The sequence below is a fragment of the Podarcis tiliguerta genome, assembly GCF_965153285.1.
Source record: "Podarcis tiliguerta genome assembly, chromosome: 3".
In the NCBI taxonomy this organism is placed as follows: Eukaryota; Metazoa; Chordata; class Lepidosauria; order Squamata; family Lacertidae; genus Podarcis; species Podarcis tiliguerta.
The window spans coordinates 4,778,811-4,795,827 of NC_139536.1; the positions used below are offsets into that span (position 1 = coordinate 4,778,811).

The following is a 17,017-nucleotide window of genomic DNA, read 5'->3' on the forward strand; positions in this document are numbered from 1 at the left end:
ATAATAAATTAATATTAAAAAACATTAAACAATAAGCATTATTATTGATAATTTAATGATCATCGACTGCTTTTCTGTACCGACCACCGCGGGGAGGTTTGCAACATAATTTGATCCACTGCCCGCTCTTCCCCCCTAAGGCGTTAAAAAAAACCCCAATATTATGCAAGGTAAGTTGACTACATAACGCTCTCCGTCGCGCGTGCGCAACTGCACCTTTCCTCTCCGGGGGCACGTGACTCCCCACCGCTCGCGCCCAGCCGCTGACCACGTGCCCTCCCACCTCCCCCACCCCGAGCCTCGCGACAGGGGTTCCGTCCCGGCGCATGCGCGCGCCACCTGACGGCTGCCGCCTCTCCGTCCCTCTTGCCCCAAGGGTGGGGGGAGGGGCGATGAGTTCCGTCGGCCTCCGCAGACTCTTCCTCGCTTTCGCAGCCATGGGAGAAGCCGCCTCTTCTGCCCTCAAGGCAGCCGGTGAACGAGAGGTCCTGCCCGGCCGGAGCCGGAGCCTTGTGCGCCTCCTGGGTAAGTGAGCGGGGAGAGAGAGAGAGAGATAAGACTCAAAAGCGGCCTCCTGAGGGGAGCCGGGCGCCTCGAGTGAGAGCGAAGGAGAAGGCCGCGCATGCGCCTCGAGTGAGAGAGAGAGAGCGCAGCTCGTGAGGGATTCTCCCGTTATTCTCGGGACTGTAGCGCATGCGCGAGCTCTCTCCGGCCGCGCTCGGCGCCTGCGCCCTGAGGAGGTGGGTCGGGGACCTCGCGCGGTGGTGTTCGGAGGGAGCATGCGCGCCTCTTGGCCCGCCTCTCCCAGGGAGAAGCCAAGCCCCAGTGCGCATGCTCCGCGTGGGTCTCTGCAATCTTTTTTTTTAATATAATTTTTATTCAATTTACAAATAAAACAAATTAATACAATTCACACAATTTTTTAACATCCATTCTCTTCTTATGACTTCCCTCAACTTGGCTGGTCCTCCTTCCCTTCTTAATTTCTTACACATTTCTGATGTCTCACCTAATTATTTATAAATTAAATCTTGTTTCACTCAAATTCTAAACCTTTCTTTTTTACAAAGCTTCATTAAAAGTTACAAGCGTTATTTGTTTTTCACTTAGATTATGCATATATTCTGAAAACTTTTCCCATTCTTCAGTAAATCTCTGTGGGTCTCTGCAATCTTAGGCGGTGCATAGGTTGCATTAGGTTGGCTGTTTCCAAGAAGCAGCAGAGGCGACTGTTTCGCAACTGGAGCAATGATTTTCACGTAGAGTTGGAAGGGACCACGGGGGTCATCTAGTCCAACCCCTTTACAATGCAGGGATCTGTTTTCCCCACTTTGGGGCTCGAACCCACGACCCTGAGACTGAGAGTCTCCTGCTCTAGTGACTGAGCTATCCCCAGGCTTTGCTCCAATAAAGGGCATTCCATCTCACTCACAGCTTGCATAAGGCGGTTTTTCAGTTATACTTCCTTGCACACCTCTGGCTTTGGAAAGTTAAGGGTTGCAACTGACTGTTGGGGGAAAATATTTATACATACATACTCTGCCTTTTTCCCTGAAGAACTTGAGGTGGCTTACAGCTAAAATAAAAAGGTACCCCTGCCCATACGGGTCAGTCGTGTCCTACTCTAGGGTTGTGCGCCCATCTCACTTAAGAGGCCGGGGGCCAGCGCTGTCCGGAGACACTTCCGGGTCACATGGCCAGCGTGACGAAGCTGCTCTGGCAAGCCAGAACCAGCGCAGCACACGGAAACGCCATTTACCTTCCCGCTATAAAGCGGTACCTATTTATCTACTTGCACTTGGGGTGCTTTCGAACTGCTAGGTGGGCAGGAGCTGGGACCGAAGACGGGAGCTCACCCTGCCGCGGGGATTCGAACCGCCGACCATGCGATCGGCAAGCCCTAGGCGCTGAGGTTTTACCCACAGCGCCACCTGCGTCCCTAGCTAAAATAGAAACATCTAAAAGCAATACGTTACCATAATGCCATTATACATAAAATAAACATGTCATTACAATAAAATACCTGCTTTCCTCCCCCTTTATTTGCAAAAAGAAGACATGCTCTAATGAAAAGTACCTAAAAAGACACATTGCATGAAATGTTCTCTTGGAGTTGGGAAGGCAGCAGAGTGGTGGCCCAAGTTTGCAGAGGGGTGTTAAGTTGTTCGGGGTCAGTGAAGGGGTGGTAAAATGGCATATGCAGTTCTTTGTAAATAAGTGCAGGGTGAAAAAAACCCTTAATTTGACATAGAGTAAGCCCACCATTTAGGTAAAGGTAAAGGGACCCCTTACCATTAGGTTCAGTCATGGCCAACTCTGGGATTGCGGCATTCATCTTGCTTTATTGGCCGAGGGAGCCGGCATACAGCTTCCGGGTCATGTGGCCAGCATGACTAAGCCGCTTCTGGCGAACCAGAGCAGCGCACGGAAACACTGTTTACCTTCCCGCTGGAGTGGTACCTATTTATCTACTTGCACTTTGATCTGCTTTCGAACTGCTAGGTTGGCAGGAGCAGGGACCGAGCAAGGGGAGCTCACCCCGTCGCGGGGATTCAAAGCGCCAACCTTCTGATCGGCAAGTCCTAGGCTCTGTGGTTTAACCCACAGCGCCATCCACGTCCCTAGCCCATCATTTACACACAATTAATTTGTGTGCATTCAGATTTACGCACAGGGCAAAAAATAGATTTTTTTTTTAAGGGGCAGGGTTCTCAGGAAAATAACATGGGCAAACCCACCCACCACTGAACGCAGAGGGTTTTGACTATACATGATTTTGGCTTTTGGAGCAAGCGGCTGAACATAGTCACCCTTATAAGTTCCAGGCTCACTGCGCAGGCTCATGGGGACTGAACCAGAGGTGACAGACTAGGAGCATGACCTTGGGATCATAGTAGATAGATCTACTGAAGGTGTTAACCCCAGTGTGCGGTGGCTGTGAGAAAGGCAAATTCCATGCAAGGAACTGGGAGAGGAATTGAAAATAAAATGATATCATAATGCTGTTGTAGAAATTTATGGTGCAACTGCATTTGGCGTATTATCTTAAAAAGCAGAGACATCACCTTGCCAACAAAGGTCCGTATAGTTAAAGCTATGGTTTTCCCAGTAGTGATGTCTGGAAGTGAGAGCTGGACCATAAAGAAGGCTGATCGCCGAAGAATGGATGCTTTTGAATTGTGGTGCTGGAGGAGACTCTTGAGAGTCCCATGGACTGCAAGAAGATCAAACCTCTCCATTCTGAAGGAAATCAGCCCTGAGTGCTCATTGGAAGGACAGATCCTGAAGCTGAGGCTCCAGTACTTTGGCCACCTCAGGAGAAGAGAAGACTCCCTGGAAAAGACCCTGATGTTGGGAAAGATGGAGGGCACAAGGAGAAGGGGACGACAGAAGATAAGATGGTGGGACAATGTTCTCGAAGCTACCAGCATGAGTTTGACTAAACTGCGGGAGGCAGTGGAAGACAGGAGTGCCTGGTGTGCTCTGGTCCAGGGGATCACGAAGAGTCGGACACGACTAAACAACAACAAGTACAGTTCTGGTCACCTCACCTCAAAAAGGATATTGTATAGTTGAAAAAGGTTCAGAAAAGGACCACCCAAATGATCAAGTGGATGGAGCGACTCTGCTATGCGGAAAGGTTGCAGCGTGTGGGACTTTTTAGTTTAGAGAAAAGGTGAGCAAAGGTGAGGTAAAAGTACAGGACCCCTGGACGGTTAAGTCCAGTTGAATTTGGCTATGGGGAGCAGCTTTCATATCTGCTTTCAGACCAAAGGAGCTGGCGTTTGTCTGCAGACAGCTTTCTGGGTCATGTGGCCAGCATGACTAAACCGCTTCTGGAGCATGGAACACCATGATAAGTGTCAGAGCGCACAGAAACACTGTTTACTTTTACGCTGCAGCGGTACCTATTTATTTACTTGCACTGGTATGGTTTCGAACTGCTAGGTTGGCAGGATCTGGGACAGAGCAATGGGAGCTCACCCTGTCATGTGGATTTGAACTGCTGACTTTATAATTGGCAAGCCCAAGAGGTTTGGTGGTTTAGACCACAGTGCTACCTGCATCCCACCAGGAAAGACGAGTATGAGGTGGCATGATAGAAGTTTATAGAAGTGTTCCATCCCCCTCTTTTATCAAAAAAGAACAATATAAAACAACTCTTATTTCAAGTGCAATGTGCCTGTACCTTACAATATATTTGTAATGGTTCTAGGGGTTGCTCGTGCGTAAGTTGCCGTTACTCCTGGCTAGGTTGCCTGGTTGAACCCTTTTGTCTGGACAGCCTCAAGTTCTGTGGCTGCCTCAGTCACTGGCAGAATCCGTCAGTGGGCGTTTCTTGAACCTCTTCCAGCATAGAAGCTGTTTGACGCCCAGTCTCCTCCTACTCTGCCTGCGCGGAAGTCTTCTGCGCAAAGTGGGTGTGGGCAGCGGAGTACCCGTACCCTCTCCGCTGGTCTCCGGCGAGGAGTCCTGGAGCCACCTCTCCCGATTCCCCCATCTGCCCCCCTTCTCCACTGGTGTTACGCTGATTTCCTTCCCCAGCGGATGGGCTACCTCTCTCCCTACTGGGACCCTCTCCGCCATCCCTCTGGAGCCTCCTCTCCGCCTCCAGCTCCGATGGCAGTTCCCTGACAGTATTCTCCAATGAAATTTATAGCAACATGACCAGAAACAGAGATGTGTTAGTTTTTTGTGTGTTTATACTTCAGGTGAAATGATGCAGGGATAATGCAACTGATACTTAGGTGGAAATTCTTCATGTGACTTCTGGAAAAGAAGCAGTACCTGTATGTCAAAAACGTGCAAATAATCTTTGGTAGATGGACGGTATCCAATATGTATGCATTTCAGATGGCCTGACTGACCGGCTGTCAGAGAAACACAGCTCCTGGGAGTCTTCAAAACCCAACACTGTCTTCTCACCTCCTAAGTACCACACACAATATTCATTAGCCAACACTTTCACCTGAAAGCCGCCCCCCCCCGGCCAATCCCTGGAGTTTTTCAAAAGCTGCTTAACATTCCTCTCACACTGCGGTGTGCATGGGCCTGAAGCTTTATTGTGCAAAGCTGGATCCCCACCCCAGAAGGATTCAGATGGGCTTTTAAGCCAAAGTATCTCACCAGAAGGGTCCCCCCCTGGCAATAAAAGTCAGGTTGCTGGGGAACAGCATCACTTGAGGGGTGGAAACGTTTACCCAACTGGCAATCCCTTGATTGCAAAGAAGACATAAAAGAGACATATTCAGCAGATTGCATATTCATGAACCTGACCACAAGAAAATGGAGAAGATCTTTATTCGGAGAACGATGCTTGTGTGTTGCTCTGAGAATTTATTCCAGATTATGGAACAAAATAACTTGATTTGAGGGTGTTCTTCAATGCCTGGCTGTCAAGGCTTGGGAAGGCCCTCGAATAAATTACAGCAGCTGATCGGTTCTTCAAATAGTATCTGGGATTAGAGGAAGATGGAGGATTGCATTTAGAAGAGGGAATTTTGGAAGGGTTAGGAAAACTGCACCTTCCGGAATTCCCTCTTCTGTGGGCCAATTAAAGATACAGAAGGCCTGGCCCTAGCCTCTTCTGCTTCTGGACGCTTTATCAAAACATCTGGGGGTCTATGGAGCAGAGATTAATAATTTTGAAATCTTTCCTGCATAGTTCATTTTTCTCACAACTTCCCTGTGAGGCAGATTAAGCTGAGAAACTGTGGTTTATCAAAGTGTGCTGTTTCATTGCTGAGCAAGGAAGCCTATGCAGCAACACTGGTGCTGAAAATCTGGTCCTGTACTGGGGACGAAGGTGCAGTCCTATAGCTTCTATAGTTTATCAACAGTGGCAGCAAGACCAGTCTTTCAGAAACCTGTGGGAAATGTTTATCCGTGAATAAAACGGTTATGTACGCCAAAGAGGGAGAATATCTTAAAAGGATCTGTTATCTCCAATTTCCCAAAGGTTGTGTTTACATTTTTTAAAGGACAGTGTTTCATGTACTGCAATTGAGGGATGAATTTCTGATACGGCTTAACAAACCATACTAAAAGCTTTTCTGAGGTTATCAATAACAAAATAGCTGTGCCAGAGATAACATTATAATATGCCTTGTCCACAGCGGTTACTGGGTTTGCTTCCTTCTTTTTATTCAAATTCTCCCTCGAGAGGCTCCGCTTCTCCCGTACCCCAGGGAAGAAGAAACTCTGTTCACTTGCGGTTATCAGTATGGACCTGATGTCTGCTGCTGTGAATAGGAGTGCTGCCACTTCACAGACCTGAGTCACTCCTTGGGTATGCGGAGCTGCTAATGAATAATAATAAAAGATCCTTATATTAACTGAGCCTAGTACTGTGGATCAACCAGCTCTAGCTATTTAGGCAGCTCATTCCCAGGCTCATTTCTCTTTTTCCGGCTTTGAAAGTGATATTTCCTCTTTGCGCTTGATCTGCTCGGTTCCTCCCTCTCTGTGGTTTCCCAGGCTATCAGAAGTTTCCCAAGGGCTGAGCTGGCTTGACTTTGTCAAAACAAAAACAAGCTCAACTCACCTGCGAGTTGTGCAAGGTCTGCAGCTAGTTTCCGCACAAATGAAGAACATTGACTAAGTTTGTGCTGATAGGTAGCCAAATGCACATTGTCCCAGTGACGCCCTAAGCATGTTTACTTGGTGAAAGTCCCGCTGAATTCAAGGGGACTTCTTCCCTGCTATGTGTGCATGTACGGTTTTGACATTTCAAAGTCTGCTAATAATTTTTAAGCCTGCTGAGGTTGAGCAGATTTTAAAATTAGCTGTCAGAAGCTTTACCACCACTTTAGGCTGAAATGTAAATTCTTACCTACCCTTCAGGCATAAAGTTTGGCAATCTTTAATGGTTTTTGCCTTCAGTGCATGTTTTGGAATACAAACATTGGGAATACATACAAGCATTAATTTGTTAGAAGGAGGCTAACAACAAAGCCTGGTTTTTAATAACTGCTTTTATTGGGCAAGGTCTGTAGCTCAGTTGTAGAGCATCTCCTTTGCAGCATCACCAGCTAGGACTGTAAAAGATTCCCTATCTGAAACCCTGGAGAGCCACTGTCAAATCAGTGTACACTACTGAACTAGGGGGTACTGCTAGTCTGACTTGGTATAACAGAGCTTCCTGTGTCCCTATAGGTAAGACAGTGGGGCTGTGATTAAAAGGTAAAGGTAAAGGGACCCCTGACCATTAGGTCCAGTTGTGGCCAACTCTGGGGTTGGTTAACTTAATGTCTCCCTTAAAGGGAAGTGGGTGGCGCTGTGGGTTAAACCACAGAGCCTAGGACTTGCCGATCAGAAGGTCGGCGGTTCGAATCCCCACGACGGGGTGAGCTCCCGTTGCTCGGTCCCAGCTCCTGCCAACCTAGCAGTTTGAAAGCACATCAAAGTGCAAGTAGATAAATTGGTACCGCTCTGGCGGGAAGGTAAACGGCGTTTCCGTGCGCTGCTTGGTTTGCCAGAAGCGGCTTAGTCATGCTGGCCACATGACCCAGAAGCTGTACGCTGGCTCCCTCGGCCAATAAAGTGAGATGAGCGCCACAACCCCAGAGTCGGTCACGACTGGACCTAATGGTCAGGGGTCCCTTTACCTTTTACCTTTACTGTATCTTACGGTCTGACCACCCATTGCCTGTGGTTCCACCTGACAAGATATCTGATAAGATGAGACACAAGGAGGGGAGGGAAAATTAACATACCTTGTATTTTCTCTGAAAACAAAATGATTATAATTTCAGTTTTCGCCATGATTTAGGTCTGTTTCCATAGTGGAGCTTTCCCCATTATCACCATTCAGCCTGATATTAATGCAGTATTCCATGCTTCTTAATGTTATGGGTAGAACCTCCTTCGAAAGAAGCTTGGCATCTTTATGTATTGCCTGTAGACGTTTATAGAGAACACATTTCTTATCGCTGAATGGTGCGCATTGCATCCAGTTCTCCAGGACTACTGAGTAAAATGTTTTTGTTACCATTGTGCACAGTGTACTAAACCATGAAGGCTGTAAGGCAATTTGGCAGGATGAAGCGATGCTGGTGCCAGGATTTGGTTTCTAACCAACAATTTTGGCTAAGAATATATACATATAGATATACGTATATGTATACATATACATATACATTTATACATACACACACGTTTATATGTGTATATGTGTGTGTGTGTGTGTGTGTATATATATATATATATATATATATATATATATATGTTTATTAATTGACTTGCAAAGGGCATCTATTGGAAACAAGGACTTCCAACAGCCTGGCACAGGCTGGAGCTCTGCCAAGACTGCTTGGGAAGGTTGCCATGCTGCAAGCAAGCAAGCGAGCTGAAGAAAGGGGGAAAAAGGCAAGACTTGGCACTGTTCAATCAAATCGGCTTCTTTTGTCTGCTTTCGCGGCTTGAGCTTCAGGAAAGAAAACCATCTTGGGATACAGAAAAAAACTCAGAAGTTTTCGGTGTTCAAACTTAGAAGATTATTAAAAGTCGCTTGGGCTTTTTTGTTTTTTGTTTTGTTTTAAAGCGGCGGTATATTAAAATTCGTCCATCACTGGTTTGGGAAGTAGCAGCCTTTCTTAAAGAAGCCACCACAGTGTTTTGTCTTTATACATATAGGATAATACGGTATTTGAATTTTGTATGTATAGTAAGGTTGGAAGATGGGGATGAGTGGGCAGGGGCGGGGGAAGATTCTAAGTTTTTTAAAAATGGCATACATTTGCAGAATAAAAGTTCTCATTGACTTTAAGCTTTTAGGATCAAGCTAGACAGTTGTTTTTATTCAAAAAAACTGGTTTGAGGGTATAAGCTTTTCTTTCTTTCACCTTTATAATACATTGCAAATGATAACTTTTAAAAGGGATCCCCTCTGATATATGTTCCTATATCCGCTGTGAAATGATATAGTTTAAATATTGATGTAAAATAGTGTTTTGTGTTTTCTTAAAGCAGCAGCATTTGTTTCCAGCAATTCCTCCTTTACCTAGCACATTTCCCTTCAATTGGTGACAACAGGGAAAACCCACGACGTTCAGCTTGAAGGCACCAGTCTTTGCTTGAAGACATGCAGCTAGAAAGATGGCAATTTGTTTTAGTGCCTGGAAACAGTTTTGGGCATACAGTATAACTTTCAAAAGACGCTTGTGAAATTAGCGAATTGTATACTTCAGGAGCAAATCGTAATGGATTCTGTAAAATTGTTTGATGATGGCAGGAATTGCAATTTGGGCTGATAACTCAGGATGAGGAAAGTTTTGGGTTAAGTAGGTTCTGTTCTGCTGATTGAAATAACTGGTAGAAAAAGCCCCACAATTTATTTGCTTGAGTTTGAGTTTATTGGGTTAAGTAGTTTAACAATGACTGAAGATCAGATTCAGTGTGATTTTAGTTATGCAGTTAGAGTAATTTTCTTTTAAAGCAGTCTTTAACTTTATGACACAGGAAAGGAATAGTTTATTCCTAATTTTGAACCAACAAATACAGAAGTATCTTGTCAACTAGGCCTTGAATTACTCCATTTCTTTCCTTCATTACTGGTTCAGAGAGTTATGATAGGCTAGTGTGGGTCCTTTTTACTTCGCAGAAATAGTTGATGACCTTTTTTTAAAATACGAGATTGTTCAGTTGTGCCACCAGCTGTTAGAATAACAAATTTCATCATATATTTTTTAACAAAACAAACCCGTAACTGTGTTTAAAAATCTTTATGTAGATCCTGAATGTACATAGAAAATTGTTACGTTTGTGATGCCAAGCACACTTATGAAGAAATTAATTCCCTTGAAATTCAAAGAACTTTATGAATAGCAAGTTTAGGACTGGAATGTTAAAGAGCCAAAAATAGTTGGAGTTTTTAGTGTATATAGAATAGAAGTTGATATATTTTTAATAAAAAAGTTCTTGCCTAGCTGAACAGATTCCAGAGTCATTACAGTAAAGCAAATGCTGTCACTGAACTTCTTTTTGTGTCTTATTGCAGTGTTTGTTGTAATGGCTTGCTTGGAAAGATATATAGGACTGCCTTGTAAGAGCCCATTCAATTTTTTGGAAATGAAAGGTCTGCATGTAGCTTATTTTATTTTGTAACATTCATGTAGATTTGATTGCATTTTATAAGGTTGGAGTTACCATTATTATTAATGTACTTTTTCTATGTTTATCTTTTGTATAATCTTTCATAACATAACATAAGATGAGCAGTATTCAGCCAAAGGTAAGCACTTTAAAACTGCTTTGATTTGAAAGAGAGCTATTTAAACACATTGAATTCTTCCATTGGATTGAATGGGATTGAATGTCCAATCCGGTGCATGATTCCATGAAAGTTAGATCCACCGTATCCAATGAGATTTACTCCCTACTAGGTGTGCTTAGGATTCTGCAATTGTATGCCCAGTTATATAGGAATGAACTATTGAACTCAGGGGAACACAACAGATGTGTAGGATTACACTGTTAAGCAGGATTACTTTGGTGGATTGTGCCCTTTGGTCTTGAAAACCTATTCCAATTTTTGCTTGCAATTCCTAAACAAATATATGGAAAGTATGCAGAATTTTTAAGGAGGATATACCAAGTAACCTGCTTTAAATATACTTTTACGTATCCATGCAAGATGCATTAGTATTCTGCTTACCTTTTTCCATTTTTTTTTAAAAAAACTTTTTAGCCAAATAATTGCCAAAGAATTATTCTGAATCTCCAAACTGAGATGTCACAAGTGTGCATTGTCTGTGTGTTAAGGACCCAAAATTCCAAACTTTTGGAATGAAATTCTCTCCAAAGGTGCAGTGAGCTAGCTGGAAAAATAACTGAATTTTGAAATGTTCTTTAAAATAGATTCAGATCATGTAATATAGGGGAGTATTCAAAAATATAAACTGCCAATTTATTCTGAAATGCTATATTTCTTTAGAGGTGCTAATTTGAATGCAATCCAGTCAGAGTAGCTCCTGCACAACTTTCATTGAAATTGTTAGGATTCACAATGGAGTATTAAAATACAGTGGTGCCTCGCAAGACGAAAAGAATCCGTTCCGTGAGTCTCTTCGTCTAGCGGTTTTTTCGTCTTGCGAAGCAAGCCCATTAGCGGATTAGCGGATTAGCACTATTAGCGGTTTAGCGGCTATTAGCGGCTATTAAAGGCTTAAGGGATTAGCGGATTAGCTGCTAAAAGGCTATTAGCAGCTTAGTGCCTTAGATAAAGTGGGTACGGAGCAGAAAAAAACCCCCAGGAATCGCAAGACATTTTCGTCTTGCGAAGCAAGCCCATAGCAAATTTGTCCTGCGAAGCACCTCCAAAACGGAAAACCCTTTCGTCTAGCGGGTTTTCTGTCTTGCGAGGCATTTGTCTTGCAGGGCACCACTGTATTACAATGCTCTGGCTCAATCTCCATTGATTTGATGGGGTTTGCATAGGAGTAGTTCCTGGGGATTGCACTTTTTGCTGCAGCATGTACGACATGTTTTAGAATTTTTTAAAGAAAATGCCATTACCAGCAACGTGTTAATAATGTATTAGGCCTCAGGCAGACAAAATGTTTAGCTGCAGTTCGTTTCCTTTACCACAGTTAGTTAAATCTGAGCAATCTAGTCTTGAATAAACTAAGCAATAATGGTTGTCTGTAAGAATACCGGGATATGAATCCCTGGTTAAGGCTGTTTCCTCAGTTCTCCTGTTGCTCTGCTTTCAAGGTGGCAGGCATGTCTTAGCCCAGGCATAGGCAAACTCAGCCCTCTAGATGTTTTGGGACTACAATTCCCATCATCCCTGACCACTGGTCCTGTTAGCTAGGGATCATGGGAGTTGTAGTCCGAAAACATCTGGAGGGCTGAGTTTGTCTATGCCTGTCTTAGCCAGACTCCCTAAACATTTGTTTGTTTCAGTGCTCATTCGTATCTCACTTTCCTTCCAAGAGGAAGCACAACATGGTTAACATCATCAAACAACAAAGCATAAAACAATATCCAAAGACCATCAAACACCATGAAAAGTATAGGACCTCAGTTGTTGTTGCTGTGATTTGTTGGCAACTCACAGCAACAACAATAAGAGAAGAAGAAAGAGGAGGATCAGTAATACACCTTCCCCATCCAGAACAGGATGAAAAGCATTTTTTTCAAAATTTGGGAGCGCAGGTAAAACTGTTAGGAAGAACTTACTATCCATGAGAGCAGTAATAATAATAATAATAATAATAATAATAATAAAAAAAAAAACAATTTGTTATTTATACCCCGCCCATTTGGCTGAGTTTCCCCAGCCACTCTGGGCGGCTTCCAATCAAGTGTTAAAAACAATTCAGCATTAACTATTCACAACTTCCCTAAACAGGGCTGCCTTCAGATGTCTTTTAAAGATAAGATAGCTGCTTATTTCCTTCACATCTGAAGGGAGGGTGTTCCACAGGGCGGGCGCCACTACCAAGAAGGGTCTGCTTCCCTGTAACCTCACTTCTCGCAATGAGGGAACCGCCAGAAGGCCCTCGGCGCTGGATCTCAGTGTCCGGGCTGAACAATGGGGGTGGAGACGCTCCTTCAGGTATACAGGACCGAGGCCGTTTAGGGCTTTAAAGGTCAGCACCAACACTTTGAATTGTGCTTGGAAATGCCCTGGGAGCCAATGCAGATCTATCAGGACTGGCGTTATGTGGTCCCGGTGGCCGCCCCCAGTCACAAGTTTAGCTGTTGCATTCTGGATTAGTTCAGCGGTTAGAGCTAGATGTCTGGTTCCTCATTTTGAAATGAAACTTTTGATGAAGGAATAAAGTAGCTTCTCCCAATAAACCCAATTGGGCACAATTATGTATATGTTTGGGAACCAGGTGATATCATAAACTTGAGTCTGCACTGTCATTGAACGTCCTGTGTATAGTGAATGAAGAGTGAGTAAGATGACTGGGTTTGTAAAGCAAGGTATTATTATTATTATTATTATTATTATTATTATTATTATTACTATTCTACCCATCTAACTGGGTTACCCAAGCCAGCTGAGTGGTTTCCAGCAAATTAAAACACAGTAAAACATCATTTTTTTAAAAAATTCCCTATACAGGTCAACCTTCAGATGTCTTCTAAAAGTCACAAAATTGTTTATCTCCTTGACATCTGATGAGAGGGCATTCCACAGGCTGGGCATGACTACTGAGAAGGCCCTCTTCCTGGTTCCCTATAACTTCACATTTTGCAATGAGGGAACCACCAGAAGGCCCTCATAAAGGTCAGCTTTGTGGGATGTATCAAGGAATACAGAAGAACAGAAAGCTCTTTGTATAGTACATTATACAACATTATAGTAAATGTCTGGGCCACATTCCACGGAGGAACCACTGTGTACTTGGTCTGTGGGGAGCACCTTCTGTCTAGGTCAAGGGTATCTAACTTGTGGTCCTCCAGATGCTGTCGGACTTCAACTCCCATCAGCCCCAGCCAGTGTGGGTAATGGCGAAGAATGAAGGGAGTTTATTTATTTTGCTTAATTTGCTTAATAGGGACGCGGGTGGCGCTGTGGGTAAAAGCCTCAGTGCCTAGGGCTTGCCGATCGAAAGGTCGGCGGTTCGAATCCCCGCGGCGGGGTGCGCTCCCGTTGCTCGGTCCCAGCGCCTGCCAACCTAGCAGTTCGAAAGCACCCCCGGGGGCAAGTAGATAAATAGGGACCGCTTATTAGCGGGAAGGTAAACGGCGTTTCCGTGTGCGGCTCTGGCTCACCAGAGCAGCGATGTCACGCTGGCCACGTGACCTGGAAGTGTCTCTGGACAGCGCTGGCCCCCGGCCTCTTGAGTGAGATGGGCACACAACCCTAGAGTCTGTCAAGACTGGCCCGTACGGGCAGGGGTACCTTTACCTTTAATTTGCTTAATAAAATTTACATACCGCATGATTGAAAAAAACCAACATGCCTTAAAGTGGTTTACAAAGAGATAAAACAATACAATCAAGAAAATGTTTACAACAGTACTTTAAAACCTCCAAAAGTTAGAATACTAAAACAGATTAAAAATACCTCCACTTTCTAAGCATCTGTGTAGGTTTTTCTAAACAAGAATGCTTTTAGCAGGCGTCGAAGAGTACAGTGAAGGCGCCTGCTTGATCTGAATAGGCAGGGAGTTCCAATGCGTCAGTGGCACCACAGTAAACAATCAAGTTCTTACAAATGCAGAACGGGTATTATGTGGTACCTGTAATAGTGCCAGTTCTGCCGATCGAAGTGGTTGAGTGGGCGCTTGTGGAATAAGCAGATTTTGTAGCTAAACTGGAACCAAGTTGTTAAGGACTTTATATGCTAATAGTAACACCTTGAACTTGGCCCAGTAGCAGATTGGCAAGCAGTGCACATCTCTGAGCACAGGTGTGACATGCTGACGAGGTATCTTAAGTAGACATCAAGTACAGTGGTGCCCCGCAAAACGAATGCCTCGCAAGACGGAAAACCCGCAAGACGAAAGGGTTTTCCGTTTGCAGAGGCGCTTTGCAAGACGAATTTCCCTATGGGCTTGCTTCGCATGACGAAAAATTGTGAATTTTCCCCCCTCTCCAAAACCCCTTTTCCTGAAGCTCTAAGCTGCTAAAAGCATTTTAGCAGCAAAACCCCTAATCCCCCACCCCTTAAAAAGCCGTTTTTAGCCCTTAAAATGTCAATAGCGCTAATAGCACTACTCCGTCAATGGGCTTGCTTTGCAAGACGAAAAAACCGCAAGACGAAAAGACCCGCGGAACGGATTCTTTTCGTCTTGCGAGGCACCACTGTAGATGGTTGATTTAGGAAAGCTGGAAATTCAGGCAGTATTTCAGTACCTTGGACAGAGCACTGGAGCTCTAAAGGCAGAGTCCATCAGTGCTCTTAGTAGCTGTGCACAGGAGTTCTACATACAATGCTGCCCAGGCCAGCTTCCTTTTGAGGGGTCTGCCTACATTTAAAGCAGCATTGCTCTTGCCTTGTACACATACTGGCTATACTGTTAAGCCTGTTGTTACCTTGAGATTGTGGTGAGGCAGGATGCTGAGGGCTTTTGGGCAAGAGGTATCTCTCACATTCAAGGGTGCCAGAGATTAGGTGGTCGCAAGATTTGAGGATGGACAATGCGAGTCCGAAGATTCTTTCTCTTCTTCAGTGGAAGAACCCATGGAAATGTGCTGTTCAGTGACTTATTTTATGCAATAGGAATTTTCCTCCAAAGAGGAGATCCACAAGTCTGTAGCTGGTTCTTGAGCCTGATGCTAAGTGTTCCCTCCAAATAATGTTTGCCTGGAAGGAAGTCTCATTAGTTTTAATGGAACTTATTTCCACAAAAGTGACGGGCTTATTTTTCACTTTACCTGGAAAGTGACAAAAAAACAACAACACCCCTGTGTCTCCTTCCCTCTTCTCTGCATCAGCACTGTCTTATTCTCTGCTGCTGGTTATGTTTTTAGCATTTACGGGTGATATTATTTTGACAAGGCTTGTAGCAGAAAGGTAATCATCAGTGTGCTGTGCTGTTTTATGAGGTAATAATCCAGTTCCTTTATTTGAATAAACTGCTTGGCCTTTGGGCTCCTAGTCTTCACTTGAAAAAACTAGATTGGATTATTGCTTTGTACAAGAGAGACGTGTTCTTGTTTTGATTTATTATAAGCCTTTGCCAATTACTGATCGCTTGCCCTGCTCCTGATTTTCAAAGCATTTATATTTTGGCAAACCTGTAGTCAAATATTGATATTGGAAAAGTCTCTTGATGGTGATCCTATCATTATATTCTTATGATAATTCTCATTATAATTTGAAAGTTTGCTGCTAGTGACCTGGCCAATTCTTGAAATGGAAGCAATCCTAAGTGCTTGAAAGGGAGTGTGTTTGGAATCAACACAACTTGCTTCAAAGTAAATAGGAATGCAAAATTAAAACTGACTGCCTCAGAAGGACTTGACCTTTATGTTCAAGTGTTAGGAAATAATGGGGGAACCACTTGATGACTTCGAAGCAGTGGACAGGAGTGGGAGATTAAATGCTGTTCAGTTTTCTACCAGTGTTGTACTCCCAATGGAATTTTGTTGTCTAAGAACAAAAAATGAGGGCAAAACAAAAGGCTTTCCATTTATGATCTTCCTTTTTTTAATAAAACATTTCAAAAATGTAAACCCCCCCTTCTCATCAGTGTCACAAGGCAGCTAACAACAACATTTTTTGAAATAAAATAACAGCAATAATCTGTAAAAACAACTAGCAACAGCAGATTAACAAAACAAATAAACAAAAAATAAAAAAATAGTTTGAATTGATTGGGGTATTAGTTGAGCTGATTGAGGTCAGCAGCAGAAAATTTTCCAGTGCTTTGTAGGGGGGGGATCTGTTTTGTAAGTTCATTTGAAACAATGAATTGATTCCAATTGCAAATATTTATCCATTCATTAATGAATCATTTCCTATGAATTAACTTGTTGGATACCTAATGGGAGGGAGTTGCAGAGTGTAGGTGGCACCACACTAAAGGCCTGATACTGACACCTTGCAGAAGGGCCTCCTGATATGATGGCATCTGCTGGTTCCTTCTAGTGCAGAGCATAGTGATTGGTTCGGTATGTAGGGCGAGAGAGGATCCTTCAGGTATCCTGGTACCAAGCTATTTAGGGCTCTGTACACCAATAATATCACCATGAACCTAGCCCAGTAGCTAATCGGCAGCTGGTGCAGTTCTTTCAAAAGTAGCATAATGATGTTGTTGTTGTTTAGTCGTTTAGTCATGTCCGACTCTTCTTGACCCCATGGAGTAAAGCACGCCAGGCACTTCTGTCTTCCACTGCCTCCCACAGTTTGGTCAGATTCATGTTTGTAGCTTCGAGAACACTGTCCAGCCATTTGGTCCTCTGTCGTCCCCTTCTCCTTGTGCCCTCCATCTTTCCCAACATCAGGGTCTTTTCCAGGGAGTCTTCTCTTCTCATGAGGTGGCCAAAGTATTGGAGCCTTAGCTTCAGGATCTGTCCTTCCAGTGAGCACTCAGGGCTGATTTCCTTCAGAATG

At 43.9% G+C, this 17,017-nt stretch overlaps 1 protein-coding gene across 3 annotated transcripts in view; it reads left to right on the forward strand.

The window, feature by feature from the left end:
- Positions 1-291: 291 nt before the first annotated feature.
- MSRA (methionine sulfoxide reductase A) overlaps positions 292-17,017 on the forward strand; it is a 194,125-nt gene continuing 177,399 nt past the window's right edge. The window contains exon 1 of one of the 3 annotated variants that reach the window (XM_083432791.1): positions 292-525. In XM_083432791.1, coding sequence (XP_083288917.1) covers positions 327-525 — 199 coding nt within the window. In that variant the 5' untranslated portion in view covers positions 292-326. Of the gene's footprint in view, positions 526-8,440; positions 8,644-17,017 lie in introns of those variants that run through there. The other 2 variants (XM_083432792.1, XM_083432793.1) reach the window with 2 other exon arrangements.